At 45.7% G+C, this 21,463-nt stretch overlaps 1 protein-coding gene across 1 annotated transcript; it reads left to right on the top strand.

The window, feature by feature from the left end:
• Positions 1-6,961: 6,961 nt before the first annotated feature.
• TGIF1 (TGFB-induced factor homeobox 1) lies at positions 6,962-20,502 on the top strand. Its single transcript, XM_015420222.1, has 3 exons — positions 6,962-7,296; positions 17,672-17,901; positions 19,557-20,502. The coding sequence occupies exons 1-3, from the start codon at positions 7,281-7,283 to the stop codon at positions 20,112-20,114; spliced, it is 804 nt and encodes a 267-aa protein (XP_015275708.1). The 5' UTR covers positions 6,962-7,280; the 3' UTR covers positions 20,115-20,502.
• Positions 20,503-21,463: the final 961 nt, after the last annotated feature.

Below are 21,463 nucleotides of genomic sequence, written 5' to 3'. Positions count from 1 at the left end.
CCCCACCTACCTCACAGGGTGTCTGTTGTGGGGAGGGGAAGGGAAAGGAGTTTGTAAGCCGCTCTGAGACACCTTTGGGTAGTGAAGGGTGGGGTATAAATCCAATCTCTTCTTTTTCTTCTCCCATCTCCATGCAGGGGAGCAGATGCAGGCGGAAGGGCCGTGCTCCACCTCAATGGGAGCCAGCTGCGCAAATAAAAAAGGAGCCGTTCCTATCTTTACATCTATTCTGCCCAGGTTCCAGGGATGTAAATTGTCATTGGGGGGGCAGGAAGAGGGACACTGAAGCATGTTTACAAAGGAGAGGGGTAGGGGCGAGAGGGCTGGCCTGGCTGGGCGGAAGCGGGAACATTTCAACGCCAGCAAGCCTTGCAGGGATATTGTCACTCGACTGGAATCTTCCTTCCTATTGTTTTTCTGCCTCTCTTTCTGTCTTCTTTCCTTCCTTTTGTTTTTCTTTCTTTCACTCCTCTCCCCATCTTTTTCTACCTCCCGCTTCCTTCCTCTCTCTCTCTCTCTCTCTCTCTCTCTCTCTCTCTCTCTCTGTTTTTCTTAGTCCATTTTTTTTTCTTTTGGTGCATCACACTGTCAGGTATACTGCCATTGGGAAGAAAGAGGGGAGGCTTCTTTCTTGTGCACCTGTGTTTCATTTCTGTAATTGCCTTGCATTCCTTTCTATGCGCTCATTTGCTTCCCAGCGAAACGCTTATCTTTCATGATTGTACTGGAGGAGTTGTCGTGTCTACGAGGCCTGGGAAGGAGGCCGTTTTCTACCTTCTAGCCGTTAGCTTTCCCATTACATTCGCGCGTGAGAGAGAATAAGGCTCATTGGAGGAATGGGGAGGGGGTGCATACAAACGCCCTATAATTAGTTATGCGCTTGCTTGCTTGACCATTCTCAACCGTGTTCCTGTTAATGTGCCTATAGCTATGCAATAAAGCAAAACCTTCCTGGTTAAGAGTGTGCTACGTTGTATTCACTGTGGGTTCTGACACACACCAGCTCACACACACAATGCCACTTCTGTCACCTCTTCAAGATGATTCCTTAGTCCATCTTTTCTATTAATTGTTTGGAAAAACTGCCTACCCCATTTTCTGCTGAAATTGACCATTACCACTTAAGACTAAACTGCATATTTTCCCTCTTTAACCTTGTCTGAGCGGTCTTCCTTCCTTCCTTCTTTTGTGAGATTATATTTGAATAGTTTCTATATATTTTTTAAAAAGTCGGTCTGCTCACAATTTTAAAACTAGCTCCATAGCAAACACATGGTAACCCTGTAGGGTTTTCAGGGCAAGAGACATTCAAAGGTGGTTTGCCATTTCCTGCCTCTGCATACCAGCTCTGGGCTTCCTTTATGGTCTCCCATCCAACTACAGGCCAGAGTATAGTCCTTAACCCTGGCTGTCTCCACCCACTTTCAGTGTAGCAACAGTCAGACTGCAAAGCCTCTGTTGAGCTCCAATTTACATTTTGGGGGAAAGTGTGTCTCTATTTTATTTTACTTGATTGAGAACAGTTGTGTTTTTTCATGGTGGGGGGGCTGCTTCAACCACTCCTAAGCTCTTCTTTCAATTCCCATTTAATTTTTAAATGGTAAGCCCATCTGCATGAACAAGGGGGGACATGCAGATCAGAGGCCTTTTAAAATTTCCTTTTGCCCTGTGTGCAGCTCAGAAAGAACATTGACAAGAAATGTGCACTCTGTACATGCTCTTCATTTTGCTGTTACTTAAAATGGTGTGGTACAGTTTCAAAGGGACAACTAACTGGGATGTATAAAAGGAATGACAGGATTGCTCATTGGAAACAATGGAAGAGGCTTGAAGGCCCATTGGAGATAATGGGAGCCAGGAATCTATCCACCACCAGCAGTTCCAAGAGGCCGTAAAAATCCTGGAACTGCACCCGGAACTTGCCCCAGCCCAGGACCGCCACAGGGTTCTTATTGAAGTCCCGCAAGGTGAAACCCTGTGGCTTTCGAATGGGAGGGCCCCCCTGAGGACACAGTTTGCGGAGCGTATCCGTGGAGATAATTGAATAGGAGGACCCCGTGTCTATCTCCATGCTGCAGGGGGATCCCTCTATAAGTACGGTGACGTGCACCTTGTTTGGGCCATCGGGGGGCAAGTTACATATCAGGTGTTGCTGGTGGTGGGCCGATAGGGTGTTGAGGTTGATATGCTGCTCCGGCGTGGTCTGGTGCATGGACGACCTCTGGCGTTGGTCTTTGGAGCAGTAAACCTGGGAGATGTGCCCCGATTTGTTGTGTTCTGGCTCAGAGACTTCAGCTATGCATTTACCAAATGAAGTCATCTGTGAAGCCATAATTTAGTAAATTTCCAAAGTGGTAGGCAATGACTTGCCCAGGTTGGAGGACGAGTGATGTGGGCGCTGAGATGACTGCTGGCAGTCCTGTAGTACCTCTTCCTCGTCCGAGGCGTTGGAGCCAACAGTCGCTTGGGTGCGGTGGACCGCCTTGGCACAGTGGTCTTGATGGGCCTTCACATAAGTGGTTGCCTCCCGCAGATCTTAAAGTGACTATTTTAAAAGTGAATTTAAATAAAGGACACAGCAGGAGACCGTTGAGATACCACTATAACCACTGGCCAACTCCCACCTTTTCCTGGGTTTAGCCCAGTCCAGGGGCATGGCTAGGGGGGGTACCCAAGGGTTCCCAGCCCCCCCAAATTTCTGGGGAGCCCCTTCCTAAACCCCACATGGCTCCGCATCTATAGTGACAATGGCCTATGATGTCACTGGCTCCTCCCTATGATGTCACTTGGCCTGGGTTCTTTTAAGAACCTAGCATGGCAATGCCTCTGGCCCAGTGGGCCCCCCCACCCCAAATTGGAAAGTCTATGCCCTTGCTTACTATGGTATGTACAAATTGCACAAAAGGCTGTACTTATGGGAACCCGGCTAATGTGTATGCAGAAATGGAAAGGCTGCTTTTGGCTGGGCTTTAGGGTCAGCTGCTTGATTATTCTTGGTATGTATTATGTTTGCTTCTCCTTGATTGTTATTGCTTGTGATTACTTAAGAAAAGGTGGGGTGAATGACACCGGAGCTTAAAAGCTCAGACTGAACAGCTGGGGGGGGGGGGCAGAATCTACCTGATAGCTATTCCATGACTCACTCTCCACGAGACCTATAAACGAAACCCGTTCAGGTTGTTTTCCCAACAACTACGTGCAAAAACGCTTTCCCCCAATCTGAACCTTTCAAGATCACTAACGAGTAATTTAAATGGGGAAACAGTCGCATCCGAGCACATTTTTCGACTGGTCGCTCGTTCAAACCGCAGTAGTACCCACCTAAAAGTATCTAAATAGGTCCTCCAGATCTGGGAGATTGGCCGTGTCACCAATCTGCAGCGCTGACTCCTAATTAGAGCCGCGTCGTGCATGTATTTGGGGCAATGGGCGCAACGGCGTCAAGGAAGACGGCTTTTTTTAGGTTCACGGCCCGGAACAAGCAGCCCAACTGAAGTTTCCGACCTCCCTCTCAGCCAGGCTTTCTTCCGAGGCAGGCTGGGCCACGAGGTGCCGTCCCCTCCCCGGCCGAGTCTCCTTCTTCCTCCGCATTGGCCGCGAACGGGACTGGGGAGTGACTCAGCACGGCTGCAGGGGAGGCGCTCCGCACAGCTCGTCATTCACACAAACACTCACCGGATGTGAGCCGTCCTTCACTCAATCTCTGCGACAAGCAACTTCTCACAGCGAAAGCACCGCCTAGGCTTGCGGCGCAAGAGGAAAAAAAGAACTCCAAACCAGGAAACGTCGTGGCCTCGTGTTCATTTTATTATGCAACGGGCATCCGTCTTTTTCTTCCCACAGTGACAGCTGGCTCCATAGGTCGTCGACTCCAAACTGTAACTGCTTTTTTAAAGAAAAATCCGGGCCGATGTAGCAAACTTGATTTTACACCGGTTTTCAATTGAAAAGAACTGGCTCTCAAAGCAAATTATTTTCCGCGATTAAAAAGCAAAAAAGGAGTATTGTGGCACCTCGACTAGTGTGACATAAGCTTTCGTGGGTTTGTGGAATCGTGGTCTGTTTATGCTTCAACAAAGCTGCTAGTCCTCAAAGTGCCTGAAGATTCATTTTTGTACTGTAACAGACTGAACAGGGGTTCTCCACAGGAATTAGCGGTTGAAAACAGTAGAATTGGGGAGGGGGGTTAATCTTGAGAAGAGGTGTGAAACGCTGGTCTCATGTGACTCTTTGCGCGGCGCTCCAAGGTTCATGACCGTTTACGTTTGTTGAAGCATGCAGGACTTCCCTATAATTGCCACATGATCTCTGGTCGTGACAATACAAGCCGATATGCAAAACGGGACTGACGAAGGAGTTTTTTTACCTAGTCTTAAAGAAGTTCCTGGACGCACTTTGAGCATAGTGGCTGCAAGGGGACACATGGGAGTTGGGGCACCAACTCATACACGTTTACGAATAAAACTCCCTAAATCAGGAGGATTCGTTTCTGGATAAACATGTGTAGGTCGGGTTCCCCCTGGAAGCGAAACTACGAAGTATTTGTGCTGCCTTGTCTCCAAACGGACAGCTGACTGCTTGGTGACCCGAAAGCGTTTCCCAGCCGGCCTGCGATGAGCCAGGGGTGTCTCGCTCGCCATTAAGCAATCGCTGTTTAATAGACCGCACAAAGGAACACGCTGTAAGGCTGGGAGTGCGTTGATGGCAAGCGTGAATTATTGCCTGACAGTTACATATTAGTCATCACTTTCCAAACAAAATCCAGGAAATGCAAAAGACTCATGCTTAAGCAAGAGACTGACTTTCCTGGGATCGGGCTGGCTTCCGCGATACGCTTCTTCCTTCCGAACTGAACTCCATTCTCCACCAGAAAGGACACTTAAGCTGCCAAAAGCCTCCTTTAGTTGCACATCCGTTCCTTTTCTGTAACTGGACGAGGAAGCCGCGTCTTGCATGAAGGACTCAGCTTAGGCGCCAGCTCCAGCTGAAGCCAGTTTCGAAACAAAACAACCCCCCTCTGGTAGAGCCGCGGCTGGTTCTCCCGTCTGGTTCTTAGAGCAAAACAAACTTTACAAAACCACGTGCTGACTCAACCGGCCCGGGGGAGCCCAGCCAGCCAGGAGAGATTTGCTGTCAAGTCACATGAGCGAGATCCCTCCTCCCCTTCTGAATGAACGGTTCGCTGGAGTCGAGACTAGTGAACAGCATTCCTTTTTTTAAAAAGCGGGGGTGGGGAAGGTGGAAAGAAAGCTATCTAAAAACACTGGTCTAGGGCAGAGTGAGTGAGTCTCCCCCCACACCCCCATACACTGACTGGTGGAACTGGCGAGCCTGACGTAATGGTGACTTCCCTTCTGGTGCCGTTCCCTGCTGCGCCTTTGAATTAGCACGCGGCTTGGGGGTGAGGGGGAATTTCGGCCCCCTTGAGCTCTCAGACTGGTTTCCGAGGGACTTTACCGCCGGCTGCCTGAATCGCTTTTGCGTTTGCAGTTGAGCCCCCATTAAGGCAAAGCATATTTACTTGGAGTCATCACTGGGATTGCTTCCGAGTAAAGCATGACTGAGGTCGGGCTGCACACCATGTGGCACTTTGGCAGCTGTCTACGCAGCGGCAGACCCCTTACTGCGGTGTAGTATTCTGTGGAGACCTATTCTGGACTTAAACTCAGTTCTCACATCTGTTTGTTAACTCTTGTATTTGTATGCTAATTTACTGCTATTCAGATCTAACCAACCGCCTTAATCCAATCTCAGCTGTAACCGCCCAGTTACTTATGCATCTTGACTCTTAACTAGCCCTTCCAAGCAAGTAACCCCCCCCCCATATGCAGTGGTTGACAAAGTCAGAATCTGAAGAAGTGTGCATCACAGGAAAGCTTATACCTTGAATAAAACTTTCTTGGTCTTAAAGGTGTCCCTGGACTCAAACTTTGTTTTGCTGTTTCCCCACCTGAAGCTATTCTGTGGAGACTCAGTAAAAACTACTCTGGAGTAAGCAGTGAGCTGCAGGGCAGCCACCTTTACGCAACTCTGGGAAACACGCATCTGCGATGTGGCGCCAGAACGTAAACCCCGTAGTTAAGGAGCAAGATGAGCTGGAGGAGTCGCCCCAACTCGTTGACCCCGTTTCTGGCCAAGCCAGAAGCCACGGTAGTTTAAAAGGGCTCGAGCGGGGAGAAAACAGGGTTTGTGCCGCTGCTGCAGACTCACTATGACTGATAGGTTTCAAAGCCTATGATGTATGACAGCGTCTGGTCCCCCCCCCCCCCGTGCCAGGAATTTTCGAATAGCTACAGCACAAGGCAGCTGCAACAGTTGACACGAAAAGCAAAAAAATCCCACAACAGGAGGCGATAGACTCCGCGCGCGCACCCCGATCTAGTCCGGGGGGGAGGGGGGGCTTGATGAATGGAAGGCAGAGTTGGCAGGCAGCGTTCCACAGCGCGCTCCTAAACAGGCAGCCCCTTTTCAGTCCATTGAAGTGTGGCTCTGATCCCAACACGAAACACGCTAACGAAGGAGTAAGCCCCACTGAGCTGACTGCATTTCTTCGGAGTAAACAAGTGTAGAAGTGGTCTGCCATGCTAACCTTTGTTCCTTTTGCCCCGTTAGCCCCCGTCTCTTAGGAGTGGCTCATCCAACCGCAGCCTGAGTGGGGTACGGCCGGGAGCATTTGCCAAGCCCTCGTCCGGCTCCCTCCAAGTTCTTGAGTTAGTGAACCACCAGCGGCCAGAGAAGCAAAACAGGAAGAGAGCGGAGGGCCGGGGCTCCCCTCCACCACCCCCCTGCACTCCGTCGGCTGCCTCGCAAGCAAGCGGCTCTCGCCCCCTCCCCTCCCCCGTTCATTTTGGCGCTGATATCTGACAGAGTCAATCACACAAGCTGCCAGGCAGCAGCAGCAGCAGCAGGGGAGGCGCAGCCGGGGGAGGCGAGGCGAGGCGGCAAAGGCGGCTCTGGTTCCTGGTTACTCTCCCGCTTACTCATTGCTGGGAGGTGGGGGAGGGCGCACCTCGTGGCGGAGGAGGCAGCCGCTCGTTTGCCTCACTTCGCCAAGCACAAGTTACAGAACAAAGAGAGACGCAGCGGACTGAGCGCCCCTCTCAAGTTTCTTCCAGCGCCGGAGACCGAGAAAACTGTCAGTTCAACACACTGGACGCCGTTTAAGAACAACTGCTTCTCCCCCCCCCGTCTAGCTCTCCCTTCCCGAGTTTCCTCCTTCCCTTCTGCATAGAAAGCCAGGAATCTTCGACTGTTGACAGGAGGAACTTCCAGGGGCCGAGATGAAAACTAAAAAAGGCAAGTAGGTTCTGGAGAGGCTTTTTCTCTGCGGTTGTCTCTCTCCTCGGTGGAAGAAACTCTCTGGCTGTGCCCGGCCTCGTGGTGTTGCCAAACAATTGTTGGGAGGGAGGCGGAGAGAGTGGCAGCCTCGCGCCAGACATTCTGCCCCCACCACCACCGCCGCCGCAGTGTAGTTTCTGGAAGATATTGGAGGGGGGCCCTCACCCCGCGCTTTTTCTAAGCCCGATCCTATCCTTCTTTGTGTCCCGAGGGGCAGTTCAGGAGGTTTCCTTCCCAGACAAAACATGCGAGCGGCTGCTGTCTGTGTGGACGCTGTCGCATCTCCATGCTGCTGGCGCCCTGTCAAAAACCTGTTCAAACTGCCTGCTTTGTGTCCGGGCAAAGTTTTTCTTCTTGTTTCTCTCTCTCTCTCCCCCCCCCCCTTCTTTATTTAAACCTGCTCATTTTCTTTCATTCTTTACTTCTCTGCTGTTGAAAACTAAACTTTCTCTTTCAAGGAACCGAAAACTTTTCTCACAGTGCCCCCTTTCCCTTTAAAACCCTCAGTACCATTCTTTGAGCATGGTGGCAAAAGGACTTTCTTTGTTTGCGATTTTCGGACCGGGAGGGGGGTATGAAACAGGGTGGAGCCATTTAAAATGCTGCTTTTAAAAACTTTTAAGTGTACTTTTTAATATTTTAATCTTATAAAGACACTTTCCTTTGACAAAGGAGAATAATAAAGGCAAATTCATATACTGTTTTTACACCCAGAATAAAAAGTTGTGGTGAAAAAGATAGTTTTAGAAATAATTTTATTCCAGTATTTGACAGGGGGCTTCCCTCTCCCTTTGTAACAAGAGGGTTGCCATTGTTAGCAGGGGTGAACTTTAGGGTGGTTTGCCCAATAGCCAGCTACAAAATAATCTCTTCTTTCAGCCTTTTTCACATTGAAAGTTGCTATTTAAAACTTCATTTTCAAGACAGTTGAGTTAATTTTACATTTTTAAAGAAAAAATCATTCAAATATTCCTTGTAAACTACTTTCTGTGGAGTTTTCCTTTACTATGCAATGCTTTACTATGCAGTGCTTTGTATTCAAACAGTCTGCTCTCCTGCCAAGAATCTTGCAGCAGTTTGTATCTGCTCTCAGCTTTCTGAGTTCTTTATCTGCAGTGTAAGAGTGCTCTGTTAACATAATTTGTAGTTTTCTGAGGGAGCTTTGGAACTGAATGCAAAAGACACAAAGGAAGCAGGTTTCATACAAAGAGTATAATTAGACAATAGTAAAGTAGTAATGGAAGCCCACAACAGATGAAGAGAATACGATTAAGGACAAAGGTCCTATAACTCTGTTCTGCCCAAACATTTTGTGTTCTCATGAGTTATTTTAGACAACATTTATTGCATACCAAGGTCAGCCATCAGTGGCTAAAAACAGTTACATCCCAGTCTCTGAGTTTAAATGTTTGTAGAAATAAGTAGCATTATTGGGCCTAAATAAATAAATAAATAAAATTCCAGAGTGAATTAGAGTAGTTATTTTTAGAACATTCCTCTACTCCCTCTATTTGAACAGTGGTGGGGAGCTAGTTTCCTGTCTGCTGCTTCCATTGTTCCAGCCCCAGGGCAGCTGTTCTGTATGTGTTGTGTTTAGACATACAATTCCATACACTGCTCTAGCTGTTCCTATAGCTCACCTCCAGTATTAAATAAGTGTAACTGCTGTCAGATGTTGCTTTTTAAACTGAGGAAAAGTCACTCTAAGTGCTTTGTAAGTTTTAGATAGTGCAGAAAGATGTCATGATGCATAGAGGCCTCCTCAGATGAAAAGATCAGTTGGTGGGGTTTTTTTTAAAGCAACATGTGACAAATGGAAGCTAGAAAAATTTGCAGATGCCTGAACTTTTAAAAGTGTTTCCTTGCTCCTGTGTCTTTTAAAGGGTTGATTTCTAGTTTGCACACATGGTCATGTTGTTTATTCTGGAAATCTGAAATGTTGTTTATGCTACAGTCCTAATAACATTTACTTGGGAGTAATCACCAGTGAAACTAATGGTTTGGATTGGAGTGTCAGTTGGAGATTACTTCTAGTTTCTAATTTTTTTTTAACACCAATATGACATCTTGGGGGGGGGGCTGAAGTCAAACAATGAGTTATATTGTGGGGGTGTCAATTGCTTCGAAAACTAGAACATATAAAATAATTTTTTCCTCACAAACATGTTGCCAACTGTAGATTATATAGTGTATAATCTGACACATTATACTTTATCCTATTTACACAAATGGTACCAAACCTGTTGATTGTAAAATTTTGCATTAATCATAGTCCTAAATGGATTGCAGCCCATGAATGTATGTTCACAGATTTGATGAGTTATAGAGACAATAGAGAAGCCCCTATTTCTCATAGTATTGATTATTACTTTAGGAACTAACTCTGGGTAACCTCTTCCGTGTGTTTTTAGCTGCTCTGCCAACCACAGGCTTGATATCTTCCTTTGTTTTGCCTTGCCTACATTTTGTGAAGGGTCTGTACAACCCAGTTTTTTCTTTATTTAGGAGAGTTCTTTTTTTAAATGAAACATGCTTAAGCAAGATGGACTGGATTTTCTTTACATTTAGGAAGCTTATTATCTTACATATTTAGATTTAATTTGAATCTTGCATATGTAATTTAAATATACACTAGAGTAAACTCTATAGGTGCAGTGTGGAAATCTTTTGCCTTAGTGTAACATAGACAACTCAACCAGAGCTTCAAAAATATGCAAAGAGAGATTTGTGGATAAAGCAGTCTAGCACATTTCATTTTTGGCAAAAAGCTGGTTCTGCCTTTGAAAACTATCCTTGTAGATTTTAGTTAGAGCATCTGCTTTCTACAACTTCCCTTACAGTGCTCTTTAAAAAAAAAATGGGACAGCTCTTTATCTGGCCAGTTTTTAGATGGAGTTATCCAGTTTCCTCTAACGTGCCATTCATGGTGTTAATTTCTCAGCCATTACATCTGTTACATGTGTGGTCTGATACATAACAGTATGACGCTATTTTTTCTGTTATACAGAAGATGAAAACTATTCATTTATATATAAAGACATCTGATCTTGCCAACACAAATACATTCTTTTTGACAAGCTGTCACAAAGTGTGTATGCCTAGAATGGTTTTTTGAGCTGAGATGTGCAAGCTAAACCCAAAACTAGTTGTTACCATATAGTTTATACCTGATGGGCTGTCCACATAGCTGCAAATTGTAATTTTTATGTGCATAGCATATTATGAAACCTTGAGAACAGAGGCATAAATGATGCACCTCAAGCTATTTGAATAGGGCCTACCATCTGAGGCCTCATGTACTTGCAACTGTTGAAGTTATATCAGTGTGATGTAGTGCTCAAACCAGAGGGACGACTTGGAACCCATATATTGCCTCATATCTTGGAACAGAAGCAACCAATGGAAGACTGGGGAAGGGGCAGCTGTCAGTGACACAATGACACCATCTGAGGGGGAAATAAGAGGTGATGTCAGTCTTTGTAGGACTTGCTAGAAAGTCTGTGGTTTACCATAGATCTTCTGACAATTCTTAAAGAGGTGTGATGTCACTTCTGAATTTTCCTGGAAGTGACATCATGCCATGTGCTTGGTAGCCATTTTCTTTTCTTTTTCTCTTCCTGCTCCCCAGAGTGGTGATGGAAATGGGACACTAGGATGGAGGGATTCCCTTTCCTGATGGGGGGTGGGTCTGGCAACCTTACTTGGGACCCCCATCACTTCTTTTAGAAGGTTTTATGAGGCCCAAGATTAGCACTAGTTAAGGATAGGGGGTCAGGGGGTGGAGCCTAAGCCCTTCTCCAGCTTTCCCCGATAATTTGAGAACTGGCTACCTCAGTCTCATCAGATCTCAGAAGCAAAGCAGGGTTGGGCCAGATTAGTATTGGGGTGGAAGACCACCAAATACCAGGGTTGCTATGCAGATACAAGCAATGGCAAACCATCTCTGACAGCCTCTTGCCTTGAAAACCCTGTGGGGTCTCCATGTCGACTGTGACTTGACAGCAACCCCCCCCAAACGTTGTTGTTTCCCGTGAGGGGAATTGTTTTGTTTTATTTCAGATAAACTTGAAGTACATTAGTTTTTAAGTTGAAATTGTGGCGTCTCCTCTGAATTTATCACTGAGCGATTTAAAGTAGTTTTCATTAAAAACAGGACAGTACTTCTATATCTAGACCTGAGTGTTTTGAAGAAAACTCCCAAGAAGAGTGTAACAGTTAACACATGAGACTGGCAGGCTATCCAGGATGCTTCTTAATTGTGCCCTGTTAAAACAGGAAATCAAAAGCACAGTCTGATTACTGACAAGGGGAAAAACCAAAGCTAGCCTGTAATCTGCACAAATGCTCCAGTGCAAACAGAGCCATGGGAACACCAAATGTGGCCTTTGCTCTGGACACCAGGAATGGCTCTCCTCCCAGCTGCCTGTTGCTGCAGCTTCTGTGCAGATATGGGGGGGCTCCTTGCTGGCAGTGCAAAGGGCTGGTGCTTCTTTACGGAAAAGAGCCCACTAGCCGGTGAGAAGCTGCGTGGCAGTTTTCTTCAGTTTAGCCAAAACCTGTTTTGTATCATTAACCTCTTAGCAGAGGGAACATGTCACAATAAGTAAGTAGATCAAAGGGCAGGCGGCACTGCTAGTTTGTTCTTGCTTTAATTTTATTCTGTTGTGAGCTTTGCAGACTTTTGTTTTCATATTCAAGGGAGGGGAAGGAGAGGAGTTTGACTTCATTCCCCCCCCCCCTTTTGGTGGAGGCACTAGAAAGGAAGCACTATAAATGTTCAGCTTTTTAACACTGTTTGTTTTTCAACGTGCTCTTAAGGTAATATCCTGATTTGGCCAATTAAAATATTTTAGCATGAGTGTTTTACCTCAAGGCAGGGCCTGTCATGTAAATACTTGCGTAACATGTGTGCAGACCTGTTGACTTGTCTTCTTTTGCTGCTTTGAACCACCACCCCCTACGATCTAACCCCAGGACATTGTTTGCCATGATGCATGTACCTTTGACAATTGCAACCCTGCATCTCCACAATGTACTTGCACAGATGAACTCCATAACGTCACACACAACTGGTTTGAATTGTTGTCTCTGTCTTGGTAAGGAGAACCAGCATTTAGCTAGGGAGATGAGTTGGGTCATGTGCGCAAAGAAGAATGAAAGCTACAATACCAAGTACAACTGGAAAGGGTAATGACCCTAATGGAGAACTCTATTATCCCTTGGATTGCCCTGTCCAGTTGTGCTTCCTGTTTTACTCGTTCAGATCCCAACCAGGGTAGACCCAAATGTGGTTTCTGAGGTACAGCCTATGTGGGGGGGGGGATAGTGAGGGGGAAAGGAAGAGGCAGCCGGTTTCCCAGAGAGCAGCACCTTAGACCCGCAGACACAAGTTCAGGGAGAAGGGAGTCAGAGTGTTCCTTCCTCATCCCCCTGCAGGATGCATGAGAGCAACCGTAGCCATGCAGCCAGTTATTGAAGGGGCTTCAAGGGAAAGGCATAGGTTTGGCATACAAGTATGGGGGTGAGTAACTGTGGAAGAAGGATGTAGAAGTGATGAGTAGAAGGACCAGTCACCTGGTTGTTCTTCCTTTCCACGTGCCTCAGAGCATAGTTCCCCCCTCATTCCCCCCCCCCCCCCCCTCTCTTCTAGTGTCTAGGCTGGACCTTTCTCAGTTGGAAGTTGAGGAAGTTGTAGCGAGAATTCTTTCCGATTTACATTAGGGAATTTTGACTGCCTTTTATTTTTGCTTCCTTCACCTTGGCTCTCTGATTTTGTAGTGCAGAATGAATCATAAGTGTTTGGCCATCCATGGTAATAAGATGAGTGGAATGTTTGTTGTTCAGTGATAGAGATGGCAAATGGAGAAAACAAATTTCATTGCTGCATAGTAAGAGCCAGGGCTTTTTTTTGTAGAAAAAGCCCAGCAGGAACTCATTAGCATAGCAGGCCACACCCAACAGCAGAAACTAATTAGCATATCAAGCCACACCCCTGACTGCACAGCTCATTAGCATATTAGGCCACACCCATGCCTTCCCTTGGCTTGCCCGGGTGCCCCACATCTGCAGGGAGCCAGGACAAGCCGACCCTTGGAGGGTAGGGAGGGCAGTTTAAAATGCCTTGCCTTGGCTTGCCCGGGTGCCCTGTGGCTGCAGGGAGTCTGGGTAAGCTGGCCCTTGGACAGGCCGGGGAAGGCATGGGGAGGCATTTAAATGCCTCCCCGATCCTTCCAGAGGCCCTCATGGCCCGCCCTCCTCGGAGTCGCCGGGGGGGGGGTCGCTTTCGAGGCCTTTGTAGCCACGCACACAGAGGTTTTGGCTGTAGTGGGTGTGGCCAACTCTGAAGCCAGACAGAACTCCGTTCCTGTGCGTTACTGCCCCAAAATAGCCCTGGTAAGAACTCACTTTCTGTTCAGCACACACTTGTCCTATGTCCCTTGTGCAAAGAGAGACACTTACCATTTGTTGAGGAATGGAAAGTTGTTAAGCCACCCCAAGCTGCAAGGGGGTAGGGAGGAGAGACTTGGTGGTAATGGACATTTGAGTGTTCCAGACCCCCTTATGTTTTCTTGGGGGGGGGGTTGGGGGTCAGTGCAGAATGGAGGAAATGCAGTTGTCACATTTGGAAGCATGGTGTCTCATTGTCTAGCATCCCCCTGCCTGTTATCCTCATGGGAAGATGTTCATGCAACTCCAATAGTAGGAGTGGAGTACAATTTCTGGTGTCAGTTGAAGAGGGGTGGCAAAAGAAAGAGCTCTAGTCCACAAAAACCGATACTGAAATAAAATCTTGTTAGTCTTTAAAATACCAAAAATGTTTATTTATTTTTGGTGGGTGTTAGCAAATGGGCTCCTGAAGCAGGGTGCTTGTGAAAATTCTGGGAATGCAAGTGTTGTTAATCTAGCCTTCATTTCTTTTTGGTCACTTGCTTGGTGGGTGTTTGTTGGTTCTACAAAGTTTCATCAGTCCTTTCATCAATAAGAACATAAGAACATAAGAGACGCCAATGTTGGATCAGGCCAAAGGCCCATCCAGTCCAACACTCTGTGTCACACAGTGGCCAGAAATACCAGTGCCATCAGGAGGTCCAGCAGTGGGGCCAGGACATTAGAAGCCCTCCCACTGTTGACCCCCCCCCAAGCACCAAGAAGACAGAGCATCACTTGCCCCAGAGCCCCTAGCTATACCTTGTGGCTAATAGCCACTGATGGACCTCTGCTCCATATGCTTATCTAATTCCCTTTTGAAGCCGTCCATGCTTGTAGCACCCACCACTTCCTGTGGCAGTGAATTCCATGTGTTAATCACTCTTTGGGTGAAGAAGTACTTCCTTTTATCCGTTCTAACCCGACCGCTCTGCAGTTTCATGGAGTGCCCACGAGTTCTTGTATTGTGAGAAAGGGAGAAAAGTACCTCTTTCTCTACCTGCTCTTTCCCATGCATAATCTTATAAACCTCAATCGTGTCACCCCTCAGTCGTCTTTTCTCCAAGCTAAAGAGCCCTAAGCGCTTTAACCTTTCCTCATAGGGAAAGTGTTCCAACCCTTTTATCATTCGAGTTGCCCTTTTCTGCACTTTTTCCAAAGCTATAATATCCTTTTTAAGGTGTGGTGCCCAGAACTGCACACAGTATTCCAAATGAGGTCTCACCATTGATTTATATAGGGGCATTATTATATTGGCTGATCTGTTTTCAATACCCTTCCTAATAATCCCCAGCATAGCATTGGCCTTCTTTATTGCAGTCACACACTGTCTCGACATTTTCAGTGAGTTATCCACTACAACTCCAAGATCTCTCTCTTGCTCAGTCTCTGCCAGTTCAGACCCCATCAATGTGTATTTATATTTAGGATTTTTGGCTCCAATGTGCATCACCTTGCACTTGGCCACATTGAACCCCATTTGCCATGTTGACGCCCACTCGCCCATCCTTGACAGATCCCCTTGGAGTGCCTCACAATCCTCACTGGTTTTCACCACCCTGAACAACTTTGTATCATCCGCAAATTTAGCTACTTCACTGCTTACTCCCATCTCCAAATCATTAATGAATAAGTTTCCATCACCCAAATCCCTCTTGCATGCCCTAAATCTGTAGACAGGGGGGCCATATTGCACATCTTTACATGCAAACTGAATTTTCTGACTATACCCTTTGTGTTCTGCTTTTGACTGGATGCAGAATTGGTAAGTATCCTATCCACTGCCATGGCTCTGTAGCTGCGGAGTGGATACCATTGCCTGGAGCCTTCCATTGATTCAACTGAAAGTGTTTACACCTTCTCTTTGCATGCATACTGCTATGCTGCCATCAGGACAGAACCAGTCCCTCAGCGAGCATAGGATTCGGATTAAATTCCAGTCCTCTAACTTTGAAGCTCCTCTTTTATTTATGTATTTATGTACTTCCATTATACCCTGCTCTTCTCCCCTGTGGAGATTCAGATCAGTGTATATTATTCTCATCTCTATTTTATCCTCACAAAACCCCTGTGAGATAGTTTACGTTGAGAGTGTGTGATTGGTCGAAGGTCACCCAGCAAGATTCCGTGGGTGAGAGGGAATTTGAGCCTGTGTCTCTCAGATCCTAATTTGACACTGTAACTACTACACAACTGGCTTACCTCTACCTCTGCAATATTGTGTTTTGCCATCACAAGGAGGTTTGGGTTTGATGCAATCCCATCCACTGTGTGAAACCATGAAGATTCAATTGCTGTAAGAGACTCATTTGATTGGTAGGATTCCTAAAATTACTGGTGGGATTAATATACTTAAAGCCAAGACGGGTTTTCGCTAGTGGCCTATGGTGCTATTTGATTTGTTTCTTCAGATGCTTTGACTGTAACGTTAAGTACGTGTACTTGGAAGTGCATCTTAGTGACATCAATAGCATTGCGTTTCCAAATCAGTGTGCATAAAATTAACATATTAATCTTATTACAGAATGTAGTTGCAGATAGATCGTTGAGTTGCTATATTAAAATGTTTTAAATAGAGTAGTTACTGTGCTGGATTTCTGTATGAAACTAACATAAGTGAGTTGAACTTGAATACCTGAGATATAATGAGCAGGACTTTTTTTTGTAGAAAAAGCTCAACATGAACTCATTAGCATAATAGGCCACACCCCTGACAGCACAGCTCATTAGCATATTAGGCCATACCCCCATACATTCCCTTGGCTTGCCTGGGTGCCCCACGGCTGCGGGGAGCCCGGGTAAGCTGCCCCCCCAGCCCCCCTGCCTCAGAGTTGTCGGGGGGGTCGCTCTCCAGGCCTTCTCTCTGTAGCCACGCACACAGAGGTTTTGGCTGTAGTGGGCGTGGCCAACTCTGAAGCCAGACGGAACTCCATTCCTGTGCGTTCCTGCCCCAAAATAGCCCCGATAATGAGGTTCATGACCCACTCCTTAGATTTACAGTGCCAGTGTAAAAGTGTTTAGGATGAAGCATCCCAACTGTTGTACCAGCACAGTGTCTCATCTGGTAACTACTGCATTAGTTTTTCTGGCAAATACATTGGATGGGCCCATTGCCTTCTCTGGGAATAAATAAAGTTCCAAGTGTTCGCTCTTGAGTGGCTTGTGAATAAGACTCTTCATGAGCTGTAGAAAGATCCCATAAACATATCACATAAATGGAATAAGTGTGTGGCAATTTGAAAGCATCAGTAGACAGGAAATGGGGCATGACTGGTTCTCCAGAAAAAATGAAATGAGAATTATTCTGTACCTGTTTTTTTAGGCACATGCTTTTTTCCTTCCTGTACACTTAGCATGATTTTTAAAAAATGATACTGAAATACTGATATGAAATCCCATAGCCAGGATTATGCCTGCTTGAACGTCTCTCACCTTCTTTTGTTAGTCTTTTGGGAAGAGCAGGTTGTGTTTAAAATACTAAACAGTATTTAGATATGTAGATGTGATGGAATAGCACTGATGCCTAATTCAACACATTTCATGTTTTATCCTTCTGATGATCTGTTGGCTTCTTGCCTAACCAAGAGACACTTGGATTTGAAGAGGGGGAGGGGCTGGATGAACATCAGCTGTTGCTGGCTAATCTTTGATATAATCCTGGCAAATGATGCAAGCTATTGTATGTATGTGGCCAGGTGGCTGGTTGCTAAGGAGACCAGTACACTTATGAATACGGAGCCCTGTCCCCAGCATGCAGGTCACTGGCTCCAGTGTTGTACACCTGATAAGGGAGTATGGTTCTCTCTGGTGTGTACAGCCCCTTGCTTTATTGCAGCAAGCGGATAATAAAATATTGCTTGTGTGGCTATGGCAGTAGTGTGACGAGACTGTTCTGTTTTTATCACAGGTGCTCTTGTTGCAGTCTCAGGCAGTGAGACAGATGATGACGACAGTATGGATATCCCCCTGGACCTTTCTTCTTCTGCCAGTTCCATCAAGAGGAGGAGACGGGGTAACCTGCCCAAGGAATCAGTTCAGATTCTTCGGGACTGGCTGTACGAGCACCGCTACAATGCCTATCCTTCAGAACAAGAAAAGGCACAGCTGTCACGACAGACACACCTTTCCACACTACAGGTATTTAAGAATGTGCTGGTGGGAGTTTAAAATAGTGTTGTTTGGAGTCGTAGACTGGTTAGTTCTTTATTTTGAAAAGTGCTGTTTGAGTTCCGGGTCTTACTACAGACTGGCTGAGGTGACAGCTCTGTGTAGAGCGTTGGTTCTCTGTTTTTCTGATCTTATTCAGGCCAAAGGGCATGCATTCCTCTCACACAGACTTTGACGTTCTTTTGATCATGTCACTCACAAGCTGCACTCCCTTCACATATACCAGTGCAATGCCCTCTCTGAGCACCATGTGGTTTTATTTTTAAACCCTCGTTTACAAGATATGCACAGCCAGTACGGTGACTCTGGTGGCTCTGAAAACAAAAGAGCAGAATAATGGTGGAGACATGAAGTATCTGTACACTTTTCAAAAGCTCTGAATGCAACAGGTTTTAGTCCAAGTTTTCAAATACATCCCCGAGTGCCTTCATGTGTAAAGAGTGTTTTTCCCCCCCAAGAAACTGAAAAAATCTACATGGCGTATGTCTGTACTCCTTTATTTGCCTTAGCATATAAATAAAAGATTTGGTTTCTGTTCCCCATTCTCCCTGTGACAGGGCATAATTCTGGGCATGTTGGTTAGCTTTTGTTTGCTTCCTTTTCTGCCAGTAAGGAAGAGGTGAAATTTATAATCCTGTCTCTTGCAAAAGATTATGAAATGTAGACATGTAAAACAGAGTTCAGAGCAGCTCTGGATGTAGTCTGGAGTATGGGTGCCACGAGCAGACTGAAGGGAAAAGGGTTCATTCCTTAAGCATCTTCTGTTTTGTTTTGCAAAAGTAAGTTTCTGCCTTGCAGAAGAAACTTTGAAAACACAAAAACTGTGCTTGCTGAGAGTTCAGAAACCTAGGCACCCTGTATCTATCCTCCAAGCCCACTCATTGTCTGCTTTTTAAAAATAATTGCTTACTATAGTAGCTTTGAATATTGCAATTGGATGAGCCATTGATATTTTAAAAAATTCACAAATGGGTAAAATGTATTTGCAAGCAAAAAATTGTGGTCACTTTGCTAATGTATATCTGGCTTTACCGTTTTAAATAATCTTGTAGTTAGTAGAATTGTTGGAGCAGTTTTCTGTGCTACAGTGGCCTAAGGGGGAGGGGGAAACCTACCTTACACAGTAAACAAGCAGAGAACTGTTGAGCTGTCCTTTATTGCCCAGGAAACTGGCTAGATATTCAAACAAGGGCACATTTCTGTGAGGTAATCCAATGTTTTGCTTGTTGACACAGTCAGTTGAACAGGGCAAATCAGTAACTGTTTGTGGGAGGAGTGACTCTTTCAAAGGGCAACATTTTTCTGTTGTTAATTAACTCAAGTGTAATGAACAAAGGGTAATAATTTAACATATGTACAGGGCTGAAAGCTGAGCCTATTGGTTCAGGCTAAATAGTCTTCAGATGTCCCAAGGCACTTTGTTAAGCAGAAAGGGCTGGGAGAAGCAGGAGAAAAGGAAAGGGCCCTGAGTGGGTGTGCTGGAGCTTGTCTGCCAGCCTTTCTTTTGTCCTACAGTTAAGGAATCTGCTTTGAAGGGACTGGTTAATTTTAACTGAACTAACTCTAATGGCATGTAGTTGGAAGTGAGAACAAAGGCAGAAGCTAAGATGTTGTTGTATTCTCAGGTCTGCAACTGGTTCATCAATGCACGACGCAGACTCTTACCTGACATGTTGAGGAAGGATGGGAAGGACCCAAATCAATTCACCATCTCGAGAAGAGGGACCAAGATGGCTGATGGCAGCCCAGTGGAATTCTCCGCTGGCACAAAAAACTGCATTCCACTGATTGAGAGCTCCTACCTCTCTGGTAGCCCAGGACCAAACAAGACTTGTAAACCTTCTTCCCCAGCATCTGTTTTGGCTCGACCATCAGTCATATGCCACACCACAGTAACTGCACTGAAAGATTCTCCTTTCCATTTCGGTCAGCCAGCTGGTGCAGGTCAGACCCTGGAAGACCTGCAGCGGGCCTCACCCACCAACTTCACAGACCACTCTCTTATATACCACGAGGATGCGTCTAAACTGGAAATGAGTACAAATGCACAGAGTGGGTTTTTCAACACTCCTCCTCCTACTCCTCCAGACCTCAATCAGGATTTTAGTGGGTTTCAGCTCCTGGTGGATGTTGCTCTAAAACAGGCAGCAGAGATGGAACTGCAGGCAAAACTCATGGCATAAATCCTCCTTTACTTTATTTTTCTTCTCCCCTGGCAGGGATGTAATAGAAATATGTGGCAATTGTCTACATGATATCAAAGACTAACTGCATTTTAAAAAATTAATCTTATTTGCACAAGGGATAGCTGAGATGAAGCTTCCTGAAATGGTCTTCAGTGGAATATGGTCATTCCTAGAGTTATAAATGTAAAGCTACTGTAGAAACAAAAGGTTTTCTTTTTCTTTTTTTTATAATAAATGTTTCTTAGTAGGTTTTTCATAATGTGAGATGGTTCCCAAGGTCATGTGATTTTTTTTCGTTATTGTTTTCATTGTTTCTTTCAGACTGTGCAATATTTAGTAACAAGATTAGTCTTCATATCATTCCCATGTGGAACAAAAAAACCCAACAGGCTGTCTTAAAACAAATTTCAGATTTAAAGAAGTTTGAATTTGGATGATTATACTTTTTTCATGATGTAATAAAGTATTTTCTTTAACATTTGATTCACATTGAGTGTTTGGTTGAACTGTTATCTTGGAAAACAGCCTGTTGAACTGCAATATAGATACCCCTCCACACACATACATACACACCACCCAGTAGGAATTTTTAAAACACCCCTTGAACATTTGGCTCAGATGCTCGGTGTTTGAAAGTAGGTTAGGATGCTTTAAATCTATGCTACTGGAACTACAAGAACCAGAAAAAGCCCCTGTGAGGAGCACTGCTTCCTGTTTTATTAAAGTTGTTGCTGTAGGGAGTGCCTTTTGTCAGTGAGGACCTAACAATTATGTGCTACCCTGTGCTACCCTGGTTCTGACTTGGCCTCAGGTTCTGTCAAGCCACATGTGTACTGGGAGTTCTGTGTTGGGAGTACACAGTGATCTTATCTGTTTTGCAGAAACTCACAAGGCATTTTTTTTTACCCCAATCACTACATTGGTTGGAGCAAAGAGCACTCCACTGGCAAAATATTTCTGGGGTCATTTTAGGCTGTGGGTGGTTTTTTTTAACCAAAACCCACCTGTAAATGGAAGTGTCTCCTGACAGAGCCCTCTAACAGTGACAGTGGCTCAAGAGCCACGTGTGGCTCTTCAGCACACCAGCTGTAGCCCTTTGAGCACTATTCCCCAGTGTGGCACCTGTTTCAAGTTCCAAGAAAGGACATTGCATGGTAGGGCTTGTGGTGGGCAGGTGGTTCCCACCTTGAAACAGCCACTGGCTTAGGGACTGGAAGTTGGATAAGCCACAAGCCTCCCTGAGCTGTGGGCCTTGTGCCAGGGATGGCTATAAAGGGCTTATCCTTTCCAGCTCACCGTTCTCTGCAGCTTTTGAACTCTCAACCCAGCCCCATGGCAGCTGCTGG

The sequence above is a fragment of the Gekko japonicus genome, unplaced genomic scaffold (genome assembly GCF_001447785.1).
Source record: "Gekko japonicus isolate JY-2015 unplaced genomic scaffold, Gekko_japonicus_V1.1 scaffold209, whole genome shotgun sequence".
Lineage (NCBI taxonomy): Eukaryota > Metazoa > Chordata > Lepidosauria > Squamata > Gekkonidae > Gekko > Gekko japonicus.
Note: the sequence above shows the minus strand (reverse complement) of the source record. Positions and strands in the feature narration are given on the sequence as shown.

Bases quoted from the DNA above. Each gene is read 5' to 3' on its own strand.
- TGIF1 (XM_015420222.1), top strand. The intron at 17,902-19,556 runs GTATTTAAGAAT...TTGTATTCTCAG, and splicing joins CACACCTTTCCACACTACAG to GTCTGCAACTGGTTCATCAA.